This window comes from Cucumis melo, chromosome 9 (assembly GCF_025177605.1).
Source record: "Cucumis melo cultivar AY chromosome 9, USDA_Cmelo_AY_1.0, whole genome shotgun sequence".
NCBI lineage: Eukaryota > Viridiplantae > Streptophyta > Magnoliopsida > Cucurbitales > Cucurbitaceae > Cucumis > Cucumis melo.
The window spans coordinates 18,635,344-18,653,907 of NC_066865.1; the positions used below are offsets into that span (position 1 = coordinate 18,635,344).

General features: G+C 29.8%; 1 protein-coding gene across 1 annotated transcript; it reads left to right on the forward strand.

The window, feature by feature from the left end:
- The first annotated feature begins 9,779 nt into the window (after positions 1-9,779).
- On the forward strand, positions 9,780-17,316 carry LOC103503935 (uncharacterized). Its single transcript, XM_008468331.3, has 6 exons — positions 9,780-11,117; positions 12,289-12,344; positions 12,967-13,197; positions 14,740-15,031; positions 15,862-16,058; positions 16,836-17,316. Exons 1-6 carry the CDS (start codon positions 9,960-9,962, stop codon positions 16,990-16,992), a joined length of 2,091 nt encoding a protein of 696 aa, XP_008466553.1. The 5' UTR covers positions 9,780-9,959; the 3' UTR covers positions 16,993-17,316.
- Positions 17,317-18,564: the final 1,248 nt, after the last annotated feature.

Genomic DNA, 18,564 nt, shown 5'->3' on the forward strand with positions numbered 1-18,564 from the left:
AGTTAGAAAGAAGTATTGAGATTTTTGTCATTTGAGTAAACAACATGGGAGTGAGAGTTTAGGGACACGTGAACACTGGACCCCACACCCCTTTCCCTCCTCCCCCTCCACTTGTCCATTCATTCAGAGATAAGAACCTATTGCCACCTCATCTGCCACGCTGTCACCTCCCCCCCCCCCCCCCCCCCCCCCATTTATTATTATTATTATTATTATTCCATTCCGCCCTTTCACATCTTCCCCCTAAACTCTTTCTATGGGCCCTTTTAACTGGGTTTTTCAGGCCCAATTTTCATTATGGTGGGTTTTTCTCTACTGGATGCCCTCTTTCTTATATTTCATTTTAAAGTTTTTGGTTTTGTTATTTTAAAAATTTGGTTTAAGGATTAGACTGATTAAAAAAAACAACATATTTTGTTCTCTCTTAATTCATGATCAATTTTCATTTTCTTATTTTCCTACATTTCTAAAATATTTTCAATATTTTATCACTGAAAATAATCTATATTTACTAATTAACATTAACCTTTTTTTTTTCCCTTTTTTGGAGCCCCTTAACATTAACCACTAATATACATGTATTTGACCACTCAACTAATATAAAAGTGCTTAAATTATGTTCTTGTTTCTTTATAAAAATTCCACCAAATTTTTCCCTTTCTTTTTTTTTTTTTAAAAAAATAGTTTTGAACTCTTTTGATACATAACATAGTCAATTAAATAAAACAAGAAAAAGCTATTTGACTTGTAAAGTGATAGTAATAGAAAATTAAAAAAGAAAAAAAAACTTTTATAAATATTTTAGTTTATTTAAAATAACAATAATATTTTTATTAGGTTTTGGCATGGGAGAAGTATAGGGTTAAATGTGCATAATCCAATATATAAAAAAGCAAAAAGTATTTGTAGTTGGAGGAGGGTCCATTGGAAATTGAAGTAATTATGGAACAAAAATAAGAGAGAGAGAGAGAGAGAGAGAGAGGAAGAAAGGATGGAATGGAGAAAGCAATATTGAATTGTGTGGTTGGTTGGTAATTGGTAATTGGTAATTGGTAATTGGGATTGCATTTGGAAAATGATTTTGGTGACTTATTTGACTTTGATTTGATGTGTTTGAGATATTAAGATTAATACAATCAACACGCTTTTCCCCTTTACTTTCCACCACCACTCACGCTTATCTTTTCATCCCATTTTCCACTAATTGTTCTAAAACACCTATCCATTGTCTGGGAATCCTTCTCAAATCAAGACTATCATGTTTGTGACACCTTTCCCATCCTCCTTCTACTAAAACTATAATAACCATCCTTAGATATTTTGTTATCTTCAATTATATACATTTGATCTTATTTCAAAATTCAAAATTCTCATTTTTTACGATTTTTATTATTTTACTTTTACTTTTTCGTTATTTTTATGATGTTTACTATTTCTTTCTCAAACTAAAATAGTTCACCTCTTAAACACAAGTTATTATAATTAACTCAAACATAATAACATACAACTATATTAACCAACTCATTGTCCCAAACATTTTTCCATTTTGCATATAGACACATTTTTAGTGTATGAACATCAAACGTATATTAGTAGGGTATCAACTATCAAGTATATATTAATAGTGTACAAAGAGTATTAAATGTATTACGTGTATCTCTACTTTTTGTTATTTCATAGGTTGAGCTTATTTGTTGTCATTTTATCAAAGTAATAAATATGGGTTATAGACCTAACATTTAGAACTTATTTTACCAAATCTTATAAGGAAATTTAGATACAAGGTTGATTTGTAGAGACTGGAGATGATAATAACGGACAAAGAGTTTTTTTTTTTTTTTTTTTTTGTGATTTTATAATAAAACCTTTGAGTTGGTCAGGACTTAGTTTAGTTTGGGACATATGTTAATTGGTACGTCCATGCATAGCAACAAAAATCTAATAAAAATAGGAAGAGGAAGAAAGAGGAGAGAAAGGTTTGTGAGTAGAAGAAGAGTGGGTGTGGGATAAAGGTTTTGAGTGCATACATTTTGTTTTGGTTTATTTGTTTAAAAGGAAAAGGAGTTTAACTTTTTTGGGGGAAAAGTTCTTATTTATTTATTTTTCTTTTCCTCAGCTTTTATATTAAAATTTTAAGCTTTCAAAGGTATTTTAGCTTTTTACCCTCCAATGTCATTCACTCTTACAACATTTATCTTTTCTTAAATATTCTCACTTTCATTTTCAACGATCATGATTTAACATAAATATTGATTTCTATTTATGATATTTTACTCTACTTATAAATATTTTAATTCATTTGGTTATATTTAGAATCATTTTTTTTATTGATTTGTTAAAAAATAATAATTTATTTATTTTATAATTAAATCAAACCATATTTGAAAGCGAGGATTTTGACTTTAAACCATCAATCCGGTTGAAGTTACATCTCATGTCTTAATTGTTGATTTAGCAATTTCATTCCTTTATTTATTTATTGTTGAAATTAATATAAGTATAAGAAAGAGATGCATAGAATTATAAGGTTCACATTAAATTTTATTTCATGAAACTAAAAATTAATCTAACGATCAACCTATGTATATTAGTTCAATACTCTTTCTCTTTCACATTTTTGAGTTCTATGATAAGTAATTAATAAATAGAATTTTAGTAGTAACTGTGTACATGTTTTTTATTTTTTTATTTTTTTATTTAAATAATGACAACTTTTTTTCATATTATGAATAAGTATCATATTTTAAAATTTTAACCCTTTTGAATTTAAAAGAGGGTTATTTATTTAATTTATATTGATTTAAAATTATAAAGACCTACTGTATCTAGAGTTTACCATTTTTGTTTTTAAAGTTTAATCAACTAATTATTAATTAGGTAGTTCCCTAGCTCATGATATATATGATGAAATCTATGGAAACATGTTGACGTACAATTTGTTTAATTTAAAGTAAGTGTTCAAAATATCAAACATAATAGATGTATTCTATAAAAATGAGTAGGGCACCCAGGAGTAGTATAATTGAGTTCATAATTTGTAGGGGCTAACAAGCTTTAACATTTATGAATTAAAAGAGAGTTAGAATATTATTTGAACCACCACATCACTTCCAAATCCCTCCTACAATCATCTCTATATACTTATATCACTCCATCCCACATCTTTCAAAAACAATATAATTAATCTTAAAGTTTCTAAGTAACATTTGTAAGACTAATATTTAAGTTCATACCAACGTCTTTAAAAAAATGCAAATATGTAACATAATCTATTTGTAATAAGCCCAAAAAAAAAAACTTTGAATCTAAAACTGTAGTATTGGTTTCTAATTCTATGTTTAGAAATTTATTCAATTTTGGTCCATATACTTTTCAAATATTTAATTTTAATCCATATAATTTTAATGAATCTTAAATTTAGTCCCTCAAAATTAAAATATATTAAAATTAGACATTTGGAAAAAAGATGGATAAAAACTAAAGACAGTTTTATTGTAATGTAATTGGATAATGATTAATATAATAAGCTTAAAATTTTGAGATTTAACCTTCAACGACTATTAAAAAATGACATTTTATTGCAATTTTTGTATGTGGTTAACAATAATGATAATGTGTGTTAACGTCATTTATCTCCTTCTGACTTTAAACCAAACTCTTTTTCTTTGAAAAATATCTAATTTTGACCCCAACTTTGATTCTAACACTAATATTTTTTAATTTTTATGTAGTTTTCGTTTTTGTGTTTTCTTTTCTTTTCTTTTCTTTTCTTTTCTTTTCTTTTCTTTTCTTTTAGATATTTTATGTAATAGCTTTTGTTATCATCTCAATTTTGATTCTTCAACCCAATGTCTAAATATTTTTAAATTATTATACGTATTCCACGTCAACTCTTCCCAGCTGCCATGACCATGACCCCAATTTTAATTATTATTTTTCTTTTTTGTTAAAATAATTAAATATAATTATCAAAATCACTATAAAAAATTACATATATTAAAGATTAATAAATTAATTTGTCTTACGAAAAATGTAGGCGGTCGATATTTGTCTGGAATCACTTTTATGTTTGCAAAGGCAAATGTTACATTTGGAGTCATCCTACTTTTTATAATTATTTTTAGAAAAACTATTTTATACATTAACTCTGTTCCATAAATTTTAAACTTAAATACAGTCGCATTTTAAAATTACAGCATAATTAAATTTTAAATTTTTTTATATTTTATAAATATTTTTAATAATTTTACTAATTTTTTTTATTAATTTTTTTAAAAATATATTATTATTCTATATGTGTATATATTGATATTTAATATATGAAGTTTTAATAACGAACTATTCATACTTTTCATAATTTAAATTACAAATTATATTTTTAATTGTATATATTGAAACTATATATATGGGGAAAGGTTAGAACAAAATTACATATATAAAGTTTGAAATGAATAAATGTTATTCCAATTTGTGTACAAAGAAATTTAAGGAAAAGAAGTAAGATTGATGCTACTTATTTTACTCTACTTGATAACAACATTATATTTTAGAGTTAATTAAAATAATTATTTTGAGGAAAATTGTCAAAAATAGCACAGTTATGTTTCCACCTTAAAAAACTAGTACGGTGAAAACTCGTTACAGTTGTTGTTCTTGGTACATCTCTCGAAGATCGACCATCAAAAATTACAAAAAGAAGTAATTCTTCTAATGTTATGGATTGGTTTAGCTTTCTTATTAAAATCTCGGCAAGTATTAAACTTGAGATCCTATAATTCTTCAAAAAAATTATATAATTATTCCAAATCATATAGCAAAGTTTAACTAATTTTTTAAATTTTCTCAAAATTTGACGATTCTATCAAATCTTATATTAATTTTTTTTACATTTTTTAAAAATATTTATCCTAATTTAAAAGTTCTTTAAATTCTAATCCTAAAAATATGAACCTTTGACAAATCTAAATTTGGCCACACCACATCGCTCTTGTAAACAACATCCAAGTCACCACAATTCTCTTTGATTTGAAAAAATTACGTGAATTCTAGATATTAATCTCGAATAAAATAACACCAAGATTCTATATGTTTGGGTTTTCTAGGTGAAATCCCGAGCATATTTAGCATCTAAATTTGATATGTTTGAGTTTTTCCAACGAGTTCTTAAACAGATTAACGTCGAGATTGATCTATATATATTCCAAATCTTATCCAATTTTTCGCAAAATTTGATCGTTCCAAAATTTGAAAATGTTGAATCAATTTTAAAAATCTATATTGTCATTTGAAATTTGGGGAATTCATATAATTTTGTGAAAAGAAATTTGCTAAAGATTTGAAAAATGTTATAATATTTAGTAAAAATAACCAAATTTGGAGAAATTTCAAAAAGATAAGACGATTTAGTATAAGATTCAGGAAGAATACGTTAAAAAATAAAGTTAGCAAATCTCGATGGATATATGACGAGATGTAGATAAGTTAGAAAATACAAAATAGAAAATAGCAAATCTCGATTTTGACGTCGGCGTAGCTTCTACCTACGTATTTCAAGATTATGTCGATGCAGAGCTATGTCGACATACGCCCTCATTCTCGTAGTGAAAGAAAAGAATATATAAGAGTAATATTTCCTATATTCTATACAAACCAGTATGGTATCAAAGCTCTAGGTTTTATCTTGGGCTTGTTCAACCACTACCTCCGTCAATGATTAGCCATAGGCGGAGGCAGACCTAAATGTAAATTTGCACCCGTCCTCTTTTTGTTTTCACTAAAAAAACCCATGTCGTTTGCAATCTAGTTAATTAGGGTTTATCTGAATATTTTAAAAAATTTGCCGCCAAACCCTCTCTTCCATCAAACCCTGATTAAGTCTTCCTCAGTTTCGACGACACCCGCCACCAGACCCACTTCCTCTGTTCCACGACACATAACCCAAATAACCCAGTTTTGATGAAACCCACGTAAGAAACGTTCTAGACCTATCCCATCTGCTGCCACCATCACACGAAGCTTCACGCACCTACCGTTGCACACGCGCGAAGCTTCATGTTCCGTTCAGATCTGTTGGCCTCCGACTATTCGGCTTTCAGATTCGTCCGTCGGTCCCAGATTCATCCAAGTTTCTAGCTCTGACGTTGTGAATCCTACGACCTGAAGCTTCCTCCCGTCCATGGTGAACTCAACGTGAAACCCACGTCGTCCTTGACACCTCCTCCCTTCTAAGACACTCAGATCCGCCATGAAACCCAGTTCAGCTTGCCCCATTTTGTCGCTGTTCTCTGAAGTTTTCCTTCAATCTGTATCTATCCGCTCCAGACCTGTCTAAACTTGTCTGTGTTCACGTATCAATCCGCTTGTCTCTATTCGGGCATCAATCAGTCTATTTTTTTTTTGTTTAATTCTGTCTATAGTTCAGTTTTTGTCTAACCATTTTCGTTTGGTTTAAAAAAAATTATATTGGTCTTTGTAGTATAGAATCTTTGTTCTTGTCCAAAAGCGTCTTTGTTCTGTTTTCAAATCAGTAGTTTAGGATCTGTGTTCTTGCCCAGAAGTTCTTGTTTTGTTCTTCTTAGACTCTGTTATGTATCTCTATACGAGGATCTATGTTTCTATACCAGAAGGGTTCGTCTCCAGCCTAGAAGTTCATTGTGTTTTTTGTTCTTCGTGGGTTTCTAGTTCTATCCTAGGTCTATTGATTTGATTTAAGAAGTTTTCTTAGCAAATTCAAGTTTGTGATAACTTTGAGTTTGAGGATGGGTATTGACATAATTAGAGTGTTTTTTTAAAAATATTATTCTTAGGAAATACTATTTGTAGAAATATTGTTCTTATGTATTCTTTCCTTTAGTGTATTCTAATTTGGGTGTATATAGGACTGTAATATTTAATTATTATCGATAGAAATATCAATATTCTATACAAATATATATATATATATATATATATATATATATATATATATATATATATATATATATATATATATATATATACATATTACAAACAGAACATAGAACATAGAAGACAATAAAGATTTGTAACCATCCTTTCTCGTTAAAAAAGTTGGTAACCGAAGTAATTCGAATATTCTGAGACTTTATCATATACAAGATATAGAGTGAAGTTTTTCGTGTAAAAATCTCTATAACACAAATACTTGTGATTTAGCCAATAGTAGTTTTATGAAATTTCATATGTTTCGAGATATCATTTTCTTTATTGATGAATTGAGTTCTTGTTCTAAAGCAAGATACGCACATCTTTCCTATCTAGATTTAGTTTTAACAACAGATTTAGGTCAGTTTAAACTTTTGAATCTTTATGTAGGGATGAGCATTGATCGATTAGAGTCGGTTTTTTGGCCAAATTGTCATTGACTCAACTATGATCGACAAACGATTTGGGTCAGTTTAAGTCTTTGAATTTTTTAAAAAAATGTTGTTAGTCTGAATTTTTTTCAAACTGACATCGACCGAACCCTCCTTTGACTGGCTAGTTTCGATTTAGTTTTTCGATTTGTTATGTCCAACCCTATGTTTGCGCATCATATATAAAATAATGAAAATATCTTAAAAAACAAAAAAAAAAAGAAGAATGTATCATATGACAAATTGTGGTTTAATAGGAGGATAGAAATGGAGAAAAAGAAGTATTGTTGGGATGTTTAAATGCACACAAGTCATTGAACAAGATGTCAAAGTGGACTTGTTATTAAGATGTTGTAGGAGGTTTAATTGAGTTGGGATGTACTAAAAAGACAAAAGTATTTGAAATGAATAAGAAAACAGTAAATTAATAAGAATATATATATATATATATATATATATATATATATATATATATATATATATATATATATATATATATAACAAGGTATTTATAAAACGTGATTGCAAACAAGTGGAACGTGTTCAACAATATGAGACTGTGTATCATAAGAATAATTCAAATAATCCACAATTTCCTTTTTTCAAATGACTAAAGATTGGGTCCAGAAAATACACAACAATTCTCTTCTCAGCTTATGTAATACGCTGAATCAAATCCTTTATCCAATTTCAATCTTTTTTTTTTTTTTTTTTTTTTTAAAATTTTTGATGCCCTTTTCTTTTTCCTTCTTTTTATTTGAATAAGTAAAACCCTTTTTTATTTTTTAAATCAAACAAATAATAATAATCCCTTTTCTTTTACTTTTTCATCCTTCTCACCCTAATAAAATAAAATAATTTCAAATTAGGTTCTATTGTCTTTTATTCTTTTGTAATTTTTAATTACTTACAATTTCAATATCAAGAACGATTGTATTCTTATATAAAAAAATGCACACCAACGTCAAGATTCATAATTCATATATATGGACTTGGTGTGTTACAAATTGGTCATCTAAGTGGAACCTCTTCAAGTAGCCACCAAGACGTATAATACCCCAAATTTGAGATTAGTAATGGTGAACTTTTTTGTATGGTTGAAAGACAAGCCAAGTGGAAGCTAATAGGCATGTAACAATCCAAGTTTGAGAGGGGATATGAATGAAATAAGATTATGTCCGAATGAGAAAGATCCCAATGACATGAAAATATGATTAAGAAATACTTAAAAGAATTGAAAGTCACTATCCCTAACAAATTTGAAAATATAAAGATGCATAATGTTATAGAATATCAGCTTAGAGAATATTAACATTTTTGTTCTATATTATTATATATAATATTACAACTTTGGAAGTCAAATTTAAATCTAAAAATTAAAAAAAAAAAGTCGTTTTCTTTTTGTAATTTGAACTAAATTTAAATTTGAAGGTGAATAAATATTAAACTTTAAAAATTATAGAATTAATAATAAAATTTAGAGAAATTGTATAAATGAAAAGGAAAAGTCTATAATATCTCTTTTTATATTCTGAATATGACAATTAATTAATAATATCAATCACTTTTAAATTTATTATTTTTGTAATTTAAAAAAAATGTAGTAGTATTGACCGTAAAATTTTGTTGGCTGTTTTTTCTTGGCGGGCGCTCCTAAATTTTGCCTAAACAAAAAAGTAGGGTTAAAAATTTTTTAATAGAAAAATAGTGAAACGAAAGTGAGAGCAAATGAAAACGGGATTGGTAATTGAGACATCCCTCCAATGTTTTTTCTTTTGGTTTTAAAAAAATATAAATTCCGTGGAGTGACGTTTGACGAGAGCGGAGCGGCATAACGATACCAAACCGGGTATCCTCCCCTTCGGTTTTCACGTCAAACCATAATCTTCCCATTTATTTATTTTTCTAAAAAAAAAAAAAAAAAAAAAAAAAAAGAGCAGCATTTGGACTATGAGATTGCCACTTGGTGATTAAAAGCAAACAAAAAACACCATTTTTGTCTAAACTTTGATCATAACTCATATAATTTTTTAAAATCTTTGTTTCAATTTTTAACTAATTATCCATTAATTTATAAAAACAATATATAGCAATTTCCATAAATACATTAATGTTATATATAAAAACATTTGTGTTATATTTGGGTTAAAATTGGAAACTTTGGTTTTAAGGTGAGGTGGTTAAACTGATTTGTTTTTGGTTAAACCCTACAAACCTTTTAACAAACATTTTCTCAATGTGTTTTTCATCATCACCACAACTCACGTGACTCTGGTTAGGCCCCACTCCCCCCGGTTCTCAAGGGGTTTATTGTTCTCCCTCCCTCCTTCCTTCCTTCCTTCCTTATGCCCCTCCCTGTCCCTCTCTAACCGTCTCTCTTCTATTTTCTTCCCGAATTAATTATATATATATATGTGTGTGTGTGTGTGATGTTAGTTTGGTTTATTTTAATTTACTGAAAACTCTTGTAGAGCTCTCCCTGGGCCTCCCCTTTGACCTCTTCTTCCTTTCTCTCCCCTTAAAACGTTAAACCCCCCCTTCCTCTTTCTCTCCATTTCCACTCTTCTTCTACATTTCTCTCTTCTAATGGCTGTTGACGTTCATTCCTCTGTTTCTCAAGAACCCATCTCTTTTCCTAATGGACTTCATGATTCTCCTACACACCCACATGGAATTATCCATCCTATTTCCACCCATTCTGTTTCTCAACTTCCTTTCATCGATGATTCCGACAATCCCAAGCTCACCCCTAAGCTTTCCATTCCTCACACTTTCCATAAAAATCAAACCAAGCTCTCTGATGTTGAATCTCCCTCTTCCTCTTCTTCTTCTGCCTCCTCCTTCGATACAGAGAAATCAGAGGATTTTATTTCTACCCATCATAACGGTCATATTCCTGTTCGTCCCCACCACGAATTGAAACCCAATAATGGCGAAATACGCGTATTGGAGCCTCATTCTCAACTTCCTAAACCCGAGGCCCCACCTGGGATTTCCGTTTCCTCCGCCGAAGAACCACCGCACAAACGGTCGCAGAGTTTGTCTGAGAATATCTCTGTCGACATGCCCTCGATCGGGAAGTTTATACGTGAGAGAAGCAATAGCTTATCCGCGGCGATTTTCAAGCGGATTTCGTCGCTTAAAGATGAAGACCAGGACGATGAGGACGACAACGGGAAGTCCCAACCCGGCGTAACCGAAATCAATCTCTCCGGTCTAAAAGTCGTGGTGAAATTGAAGAGCGATGAAGAGAGAGACAGAGAACTAAAGGGAAGAATCAGCTTCTTCTCGAGGTCGAATTGCAGGGACTGTAAAGCGGTTAGGAGTTTTTTCAACGAAAAGGGATTGAGGTTTGTTGAGATCAACGTCGATGTTTTTCCCCAAAGAGAGAAGGAGCTGATGAAGAGGACGGGAAGTACACTAGTGCCGCAGATTTTCTTCAACGACAAGCTCTTTGGGGGTCTTGTAGCCTTAAACTCCCTAAGAAACAGCGGCGAATTTGACCGGAGAATCAAAGATATGCTCAGCCATAAATGTCCCGACGACGCACCGGCTCCGCCAGTATACGGTTTCGACGACCCAGATGAAGGATCGCCGGACGAACTACTTGAGATCGTGAAATTTCTGAGACAGAGATTGCCGATTCAGGACCGTCTAATCAAAATGAAGATCGTCAAGAACTGCTTCTCCGGCAGCGAAATGGTGGAAGCGCTTATTCACCGCCTTGACTGCGGCCGTAGAAAGGTATGCTCTGTTTTTTCTGTGCTCTGTTTTCTGACCGTTGGATGAAATGAAGATGACAAAATACTCTTTTTACCACACCCTCTTTTGAAATCCTACGGTCATTTGAAGTTGCCGTCTCATTGTTTTGTGCTCCGTGAAGCACCTGATTATCTTTTCAATTCAAAATTTTTAAGTTTCCCTTAATAATACTATATATGTGTGTGTTCTTAAATTTGGAAATTCAGTTTTTAGTTAAGGAATAAATATTTGAAGCTTAAATGTCCAAATCCTCGCCCCCCACTCCTTTCCTAAACTAAAAATAGAATTTGAAAATTTCAAATTCACACATAAAATCTCTCAACTTTGGATATATATTCGTGTTTTTTTATATAATATCAACATTTAAGATCAGATAAATATAATAGTATATTGTTCAACAACGTATCAAATAAACTCATTAGACATTAAGAAATTGGAACAATTGTTAATACTATAGTTTATTTATTATGTGTCACGGTCGCATATTTAAGTTAATTTAGTTTTAGAAAAATTTTCCAATAAAAATATTATTGATTTTGGGAGGGGATGTGGTGGAAGAGGCCATTAATGATGGGGGCAACTAAGTAAACAAGAAATTATAAAATTGAAATATGGTATAGTAAATTGTGGTAATTAATAGTTGGCTCTTTTCTCAAAAATGGATCTTATGATTGTGGGAATTAATTCCATTTAGTTGCATCATTACTTCTATATATTGCTTTTTTAATCTACTCAAACCATAACATAGAGTAATAGTAGAGAATCTATAGTACTTCTATGCCATGTATTCATTTCATTAATGTTTTAATGTTACTTTACTCTAAATCATTTTAAAATAACGTCGATGTGACCTTTTATGGTAAACAAACGTAATATAATTTGTTTTTAATGATATAGATGGGGTGCTTTTATAATAGCCTTTGGTTGTAAGGTTTGGGAAGAATGTATGATTGAGTTGAGCAATGATAGGGAGTTAGGCGTTTGATATTCTGTTACGCTACATCTGTTTATAGTTGATCTAAAAAAGAAGCATTAGGGTATTAAAAACTTTAGCATAAATTTCAATGGAGGACTTAAAAGAAAAGTAGTGTTTGTCACCGGTAGATTGGAGATGAAATTTTTAATCCGATTTGTGAATTAATGAATAATGTAGGCTGTTGAAATTGGAAAGCAGATGGCCCAGAAGCTCTTTATCCATCACGTCTTTGGGTAAAAAAAATCTCTCTCTCATCTTCAAAAGTATATTTCTTTATTTATTATCAAAATAATCCCAGAGCAATATAGTTTAACTTTTGTTTTGTTTTAAATTGACATAGTTTATAAGACTTTAGTTACATGGTTTAGTAACTGTTTCGTTTTCTTTATTCTTGAAAATTAGCCATATTTTCTCTTCTATTTAGTACAATGATCGAATAAGGGTTGAATTCTTGGTCTAACTTCCAAAAGAGAATATTTGAAGGTTAATTTTAAAATACCAGAGATCAAAGAAAGTGCCTTTGTTCATGTTTCTAAGTGCAAAAGAAAATTAGACATTTAAATTTTTAATTTTAAGTTTAATATATGTTTGAATTTAAATAAAAACATGATCGAATAAGTGAATGATTTATTCAACATAAAGTTAAAAAATGAAAAGGCCTATTTGACGGCTTTTAAAATTAAAAGTCTTATTAGACACATTATATAAATTTCAAATTTCAATAAACAAAAATTCAAAAATCAGAGACTAAGATAGGTTAGATTTAACATAACACAACAAACAGAACATTTTTGATTTAAACCTTTGAATGTCTTTATGATCTTATTTGATGTATAATAATTTTGTTGTGAATAGGGAAAATGAATTTGAAGATGGGAATCACTTCTATAGATTCCTTGAGCATGGGCCATTTATATCTCGTTGCTTCAATTTCAGGGGCTCAGTTAATGACAATGAGCCCAAGCCCGCTGCCATTGTTGCACAAAAGCTCGCCAAGATCATGTCCGCCATTTTAGAATCTTATGCCTCTGAAGATCTCCAACATATTGATTATCTCACCATTAGCAACACTGAAGAATTTCGAAGGTACAATTTTCAAACTTTCCACATCTTTTTGTGTTTATTTTCTTTCCCTATTTTTCATTTGGCATTAAAAAGAAATTAAGAAGTAATGAAAAAATTAAAACAAATTCATTTCTATATTTGGCTTTGTGTGCTATTAATGTCGAGCATTTATGTCTGGTTGTGATCATAGTTAACGTAGGAACTGATTACTTTATTTGATTATTATTTTGTTTTTACTGGATTTAAATTGGGTTTTAATTTTGATGCATTAATAAATGTATTATAACTTAGTACCATTATTGTTACGATTTAATGGCACATCTCTTTGATTTTGACCTAGTTTCATGGAACTAAGGTATGATTGTGAGTGATTTGAAAATTGTTTATGTATATATATTTAAAGTTATTTTAAAAACATGTTATAATCATTCACTATCAATTATGATAATATGAAAATCATGTTTAAAAGTGTTAAATCCAATATCATGATTGAAATTATTAAACAAGTGTTACAAGCACACAGTGATTTTAGCATTTTAGATCACTCTCTAGAAAGTACAAAGTACCTGTAGAAAATGACCAACAGCAAATATGCATAGGCGATTTATGAGATTTTATTCTAGAATAATGGTCAAATGGAAAATTTTGAAACTAACATTGAATTTGAGACAAAAGCAGAGGTTTAAGTTGGTGATTTAACATCAGTTCAATTAATAAACTAATCGTGTAAATTTAATTATAATTACACTTTTGTTAATAAATGAACATAGAGATAAAATAATTATATATGCTTTAAAAGAAAAAAGGAATGTATTACTGAATACACATTATACACAAAAAAACCAATTTCTTGTAAAGGGCTTCATCCATCTCATCCTGTTCTCAAGTTTCCCTTTCTGCATACCAAATGTTTCATTTGTCTAAACGAGCACAATCATTTTGTAGACATGAGGGCCTCTATTTGTAACATTATTGTTTTTTTCGTTTTTCATTCTTTCCTGAGATGATTGTACTTGACCTAAAATTGAGGTTTTAAATGAAATTTGCCCTACTTTTTAAAACTCAAGTTTTCCTTTTTAAAAAAATCTTTTTACTTGCATCATCATCAATGAAACGAAACAACCTTATTGTACACACGTGGTGGGCTCTTAACTCTTGATTTTTCGATTTTAGCTCTCTTGACTTCAATATCACAACTTTGGTTATTTGCTTTCTTTAATTAAAAAGAAAAACAAGAGCTAAAAATCATCAGCAAGACAAAAATGATAAAAAGTGAGAATGAGAGCAAGAAAGAGTTGGAAGAGAAAATAGAGTGAGCGAGGAGTGGGAAATCCTAGACCTTGAGGAGCGAGAGTAGAGAGAAAACCCAAACTCGCATAATTGTTCCCATAACTGTACAAAAAAAAAACCTTTATTTCTTTCTAAACAATAATAGTAAACAAAGAAACAATATCACAAAAACGTTATCAAGCTGAATGAATATAAAAAAAGATTACCGTTCTTTTTCCCCTTCATCACTTCTAAAAATGTTTCCTCCCGTCTCAAACTTCTTATGCATTGCAGGTACATAAATGTAATAGAAGACCTTCACCGCGTGAACCTCTTGGAACTATCACAAAATGAAAAATTAGCTTTTTTCCTAAACCTTTACAATGCTATGGTGATTCATGGGTTGATAAGATTTGGACGACTAGAGGGTGTAATTGACAGAAAATCCTTCTTCTCGGATTTCCAATACTTGGTCGGTGGACACCCATATTCACTTATAGCCATAAAGAATGGGATTCTCAGAGGCAATAGGAGGCCACCTTATTCCTTTGTTAAGCCCTTCAGCAGTTCTGACAAGCGATTGGAGGTAAGTAAAGTTTATCTTATCATTTCAACTTTTGAGGATTGTGATCTGTTTTTAACCTTCGGCTGATACCTATTCCATCTCTGATACTTTTGTTCTGATGCTGTTTTCATTAGTTGAGATCCTTACTTTTTTGCTCAACCCCTTCATTTAGCACTGTTTCCTTGTCTTTTTCAAATCTAATCATTTAGTTCCTGAATCTATAAATTTATTACTTATGATATAATTCTCATCTCAACATTCCTTCTAACTCGTGCACTAGAAAGATTAATATTTAATTGGTGCATGACTTGGACACTTGGAGGATTATGACATTTAATTGGTACATCCATCGTAGAACTCTCATCTCTCACGACATCAAAAACTTTTTCTTTTGTTTAAAAAATTCGTCTTTTTTCATAAAAGTTGCAAATTAGTTGATACTTGAAACAATGTAACAAGGACTTGAAAGGAGACATGGACACTTCCAAGTCCAATTTTTCATCTAAAATTTTAAAGAAGTTTTACATGAGTGGTAGTATTTATTAAATAATTTAAACATTTATAAACATTGAAAGATTATTAATACAGTTGGCAAAACATCTTTTATTCAAAGTTATATTCTCAATTAGTTTGTCGGCACCATATGTTACTGTTTCTAAGAAATGATGCTCTCCCAAATCTAGTAGTTTTGTTGATAAGATAGATATGTAAAGAAGGTGGTGGTTGGAAGGTTTTCTATTCTTGGTTGGGTTTATGATATTTGTTTTTCTTTGTTGTCGAATGATGAATATAATGGATAGCATCTTTTAAAAAATTCTTATCATATTGTGAATATGAAATACAAATGTCAGCTTGCTTATGGGGAAGTGAATCCATTAATTCACTTTGGACTGTGCAATGGCACAAAGTCAAGCCCAAGAGTGAGATTCTATACTCCTCAAGGAGTAGAAGCAGAGCTAAGATGCGCCGCAAGAGAATTCTTTCAAAGTGGAGGAGTGGAGGTTGACTTGGACAAAAGAACTGTTTATCTCACTGGAATCATCAAGTGGTTTGTCACCTAACTCACTCTTCACTTTCTTTTTCTTTTCCATTTATTTCTTTTAGTTTCATTTTTACCCCCAAATCTTTTAATTTATTTCAATTGAATTCTTTTCTGAAGCCTTAATGTCAATACTTCTTAGCGGTTATGGACATAAACTTTAGTCTAACTAGCATGTGCCTGCGTTTGAAGCGTATCAAACACTTGGACATTTTGTCATTTGTTAAACATGTATCAGACACATTTAATAGTGCAACAAATGTATTAATTATGTATAGAACACTCTTTGAGTAGACTAAAAAGACACATGTATGACAATAATAAAAACTTTTGAACGAAAAATACCTCAAACCAAGTCTTTTAAGCATATAAATGCGTCAATCATGAATGTGTCTTCCATGTATCTTAAATTCTTAAAGGATGATGTGCCACCGTGTTTGTATCGATCGTGTTGTATCTGCATATATATTTTTTAAGTTGAATCTAACTCAACTACACATGCTACGTACACCCAGAGTGATTTCAATCATGTCCGTAGCTTAGGTATTTTTCCCTAACGTGTTAAAAGTTTCAATTACAACAAAAATGGCCGACAATGAAAGGTTTTCTTAACCTTGGAAATTAAAACTTAAAAGTATAGAAGTTGAAAACTGTAATAATTAACAGAGGTAATCATAGTCTACTGCAATATAGTACAAGAATAATGTATTTGTTTCTATATATGATGATGAGCATTATGAAAAAAAGAAAAGAAAGTAGTGATGGAAATTTTGTTGGGTTCTGCAGGTTCAGTGTGGACTTTGGGCATGAGAAAGAAATCTTGAAGTGGATAATGAAGTTCTTGGATGCCAACAAAGCAGGTTTTTTAACACACCTTTTGGGAGATGGAGGTCCAGTCAACATAGCTTACCAAAACTATAATTGGACCATGAATTCTTCTTAATATGTATTCATCTAGATCATCACTTTAATTAAATGACACAAATATCCTCAAAAGGATTTTGTTTGTGGGCTTTGTCATGCCCTTTCATTTCCATCCATTATTGTAAATAATATTATATTATAATAGCTTTCTTCTTCCTTTTCAGTGTCACCCCCTTTCTTAAGTATTTCTCAGAAATCCCAAAATTTCTTTTGAGAATATATGTATGGGGGTGTTGTTTTGTTGGGGTTTGGGGGTGGGGATAAGGGTAGAATGGAAAGTTGATGAGACCTTCATTGTTTACAAACCATGTTATTATATAAATTTATATATTATTTATGAGAATGATTTCTTTTTACGTGTAGTTGGATTTGAATTTTAACTTTATTATATCTTTTCTAGTGAAAGGTTGAAGGTTTAAATCTTTCATTCGACTCAATATTATTTTTTAAGTCAAATTATAAGAAAATATTCACCGACTTGGTTAGCTACTTGTTTAACCATTATGTATATTATCGTTCTTTCAAAATAATTGTTTCAGATGTAAATTTAAAATAGGAATATGTTTGAACGTTGAAGGAAAATTAGGATGTAGAACAAGTATATGTTGGTGACTTGAAATGATATAAGTGACGTTTTGATCTTTAACTTTTGTTTTAAATCATTGTCAGATTTTTCCCAACCACAATCGTTATTTCTAATAATAACTTAAAGAGTTTATCTTTCAAAAATATTTTTAAAATGTTTGAAAAAAGTTATGGGTAGTAATATAACTTCTAAAAGAGTAAACATCTTTTCGATTGTCATATAGGTTGCAACATTCAAAAGATATCTTTATCTTTGTATATATATATATATATATATATATATTCATGTTCATAACCAAAAATAGACATTTTTTAATAAATACATTTTATAATTTTAGAGATAAAAATATGTACTAAAATATAGAGAGAGAAGTTTGTTATGCAATATATAAATTGTGGCTATAACATAGCTCAAATATAATATATATAAACGCATCAATTTAAAGTTGTGTACTTGTATTCCATTATCATGTTTATATAGACAACTAATGTGGAGCAAATTAGATTTACTTATTAATTTATGATAAGCTTAATATAATTTACTTCTTATTTAACTAAAAATAAGAGATGACATGGCAGGACCTCTTCTTTTGGTTTTGTTTTTGTTCTTTTTAGTACCACTTTTTCAACATTTCCACCTACCATACATTTTGATTAATCCATCAAACTTTAGTATTTTTTTCTTTAACATATCATATAGCCCCCTTTGTTAATTATATAAGTCAATCGCAAATTTACGTACAGTACAATTGGTTAATTTAAATATATACTTTCAACTTGTTTAAACCTCCTCACACTAGACATCATCGTTTATATATATATATATATATATATATATATATATATATATAAAGCATAAAAGTAATTATTGAAAAAAGGTGAAGTCAAATATCACTATATGTATTAATATATATATATATCTACTTTTATATTATAGTAAAGTAATATATTATTATACGTATGATCAATAATAAATATAATAATTAAAATGCAAATAAAGGAATTA

Coding starts and splice junctions, on each gene's coding strand:
- LOC103503935 (XM_008468331.3), top strand. CDS start 9,960: ATGGCTGTTGACGTTCATTCCTCTGTTTCTCAAGAACCCATCTCTTTT. Junction 11,118..12,288: donor TTGACTGCGGCCGTAGAAAG/GTATGCTCTGTT, acceptor TGAATAATGTAG/GCTGTTGAAATTGGAAAGCA. Junction 13,198..14,739: donor AACACTGAAGAATTTCGAAG/GTACAATTTTCA, acceptor TATGCATTGCAG/GTACATAAATGTAATAGAAG.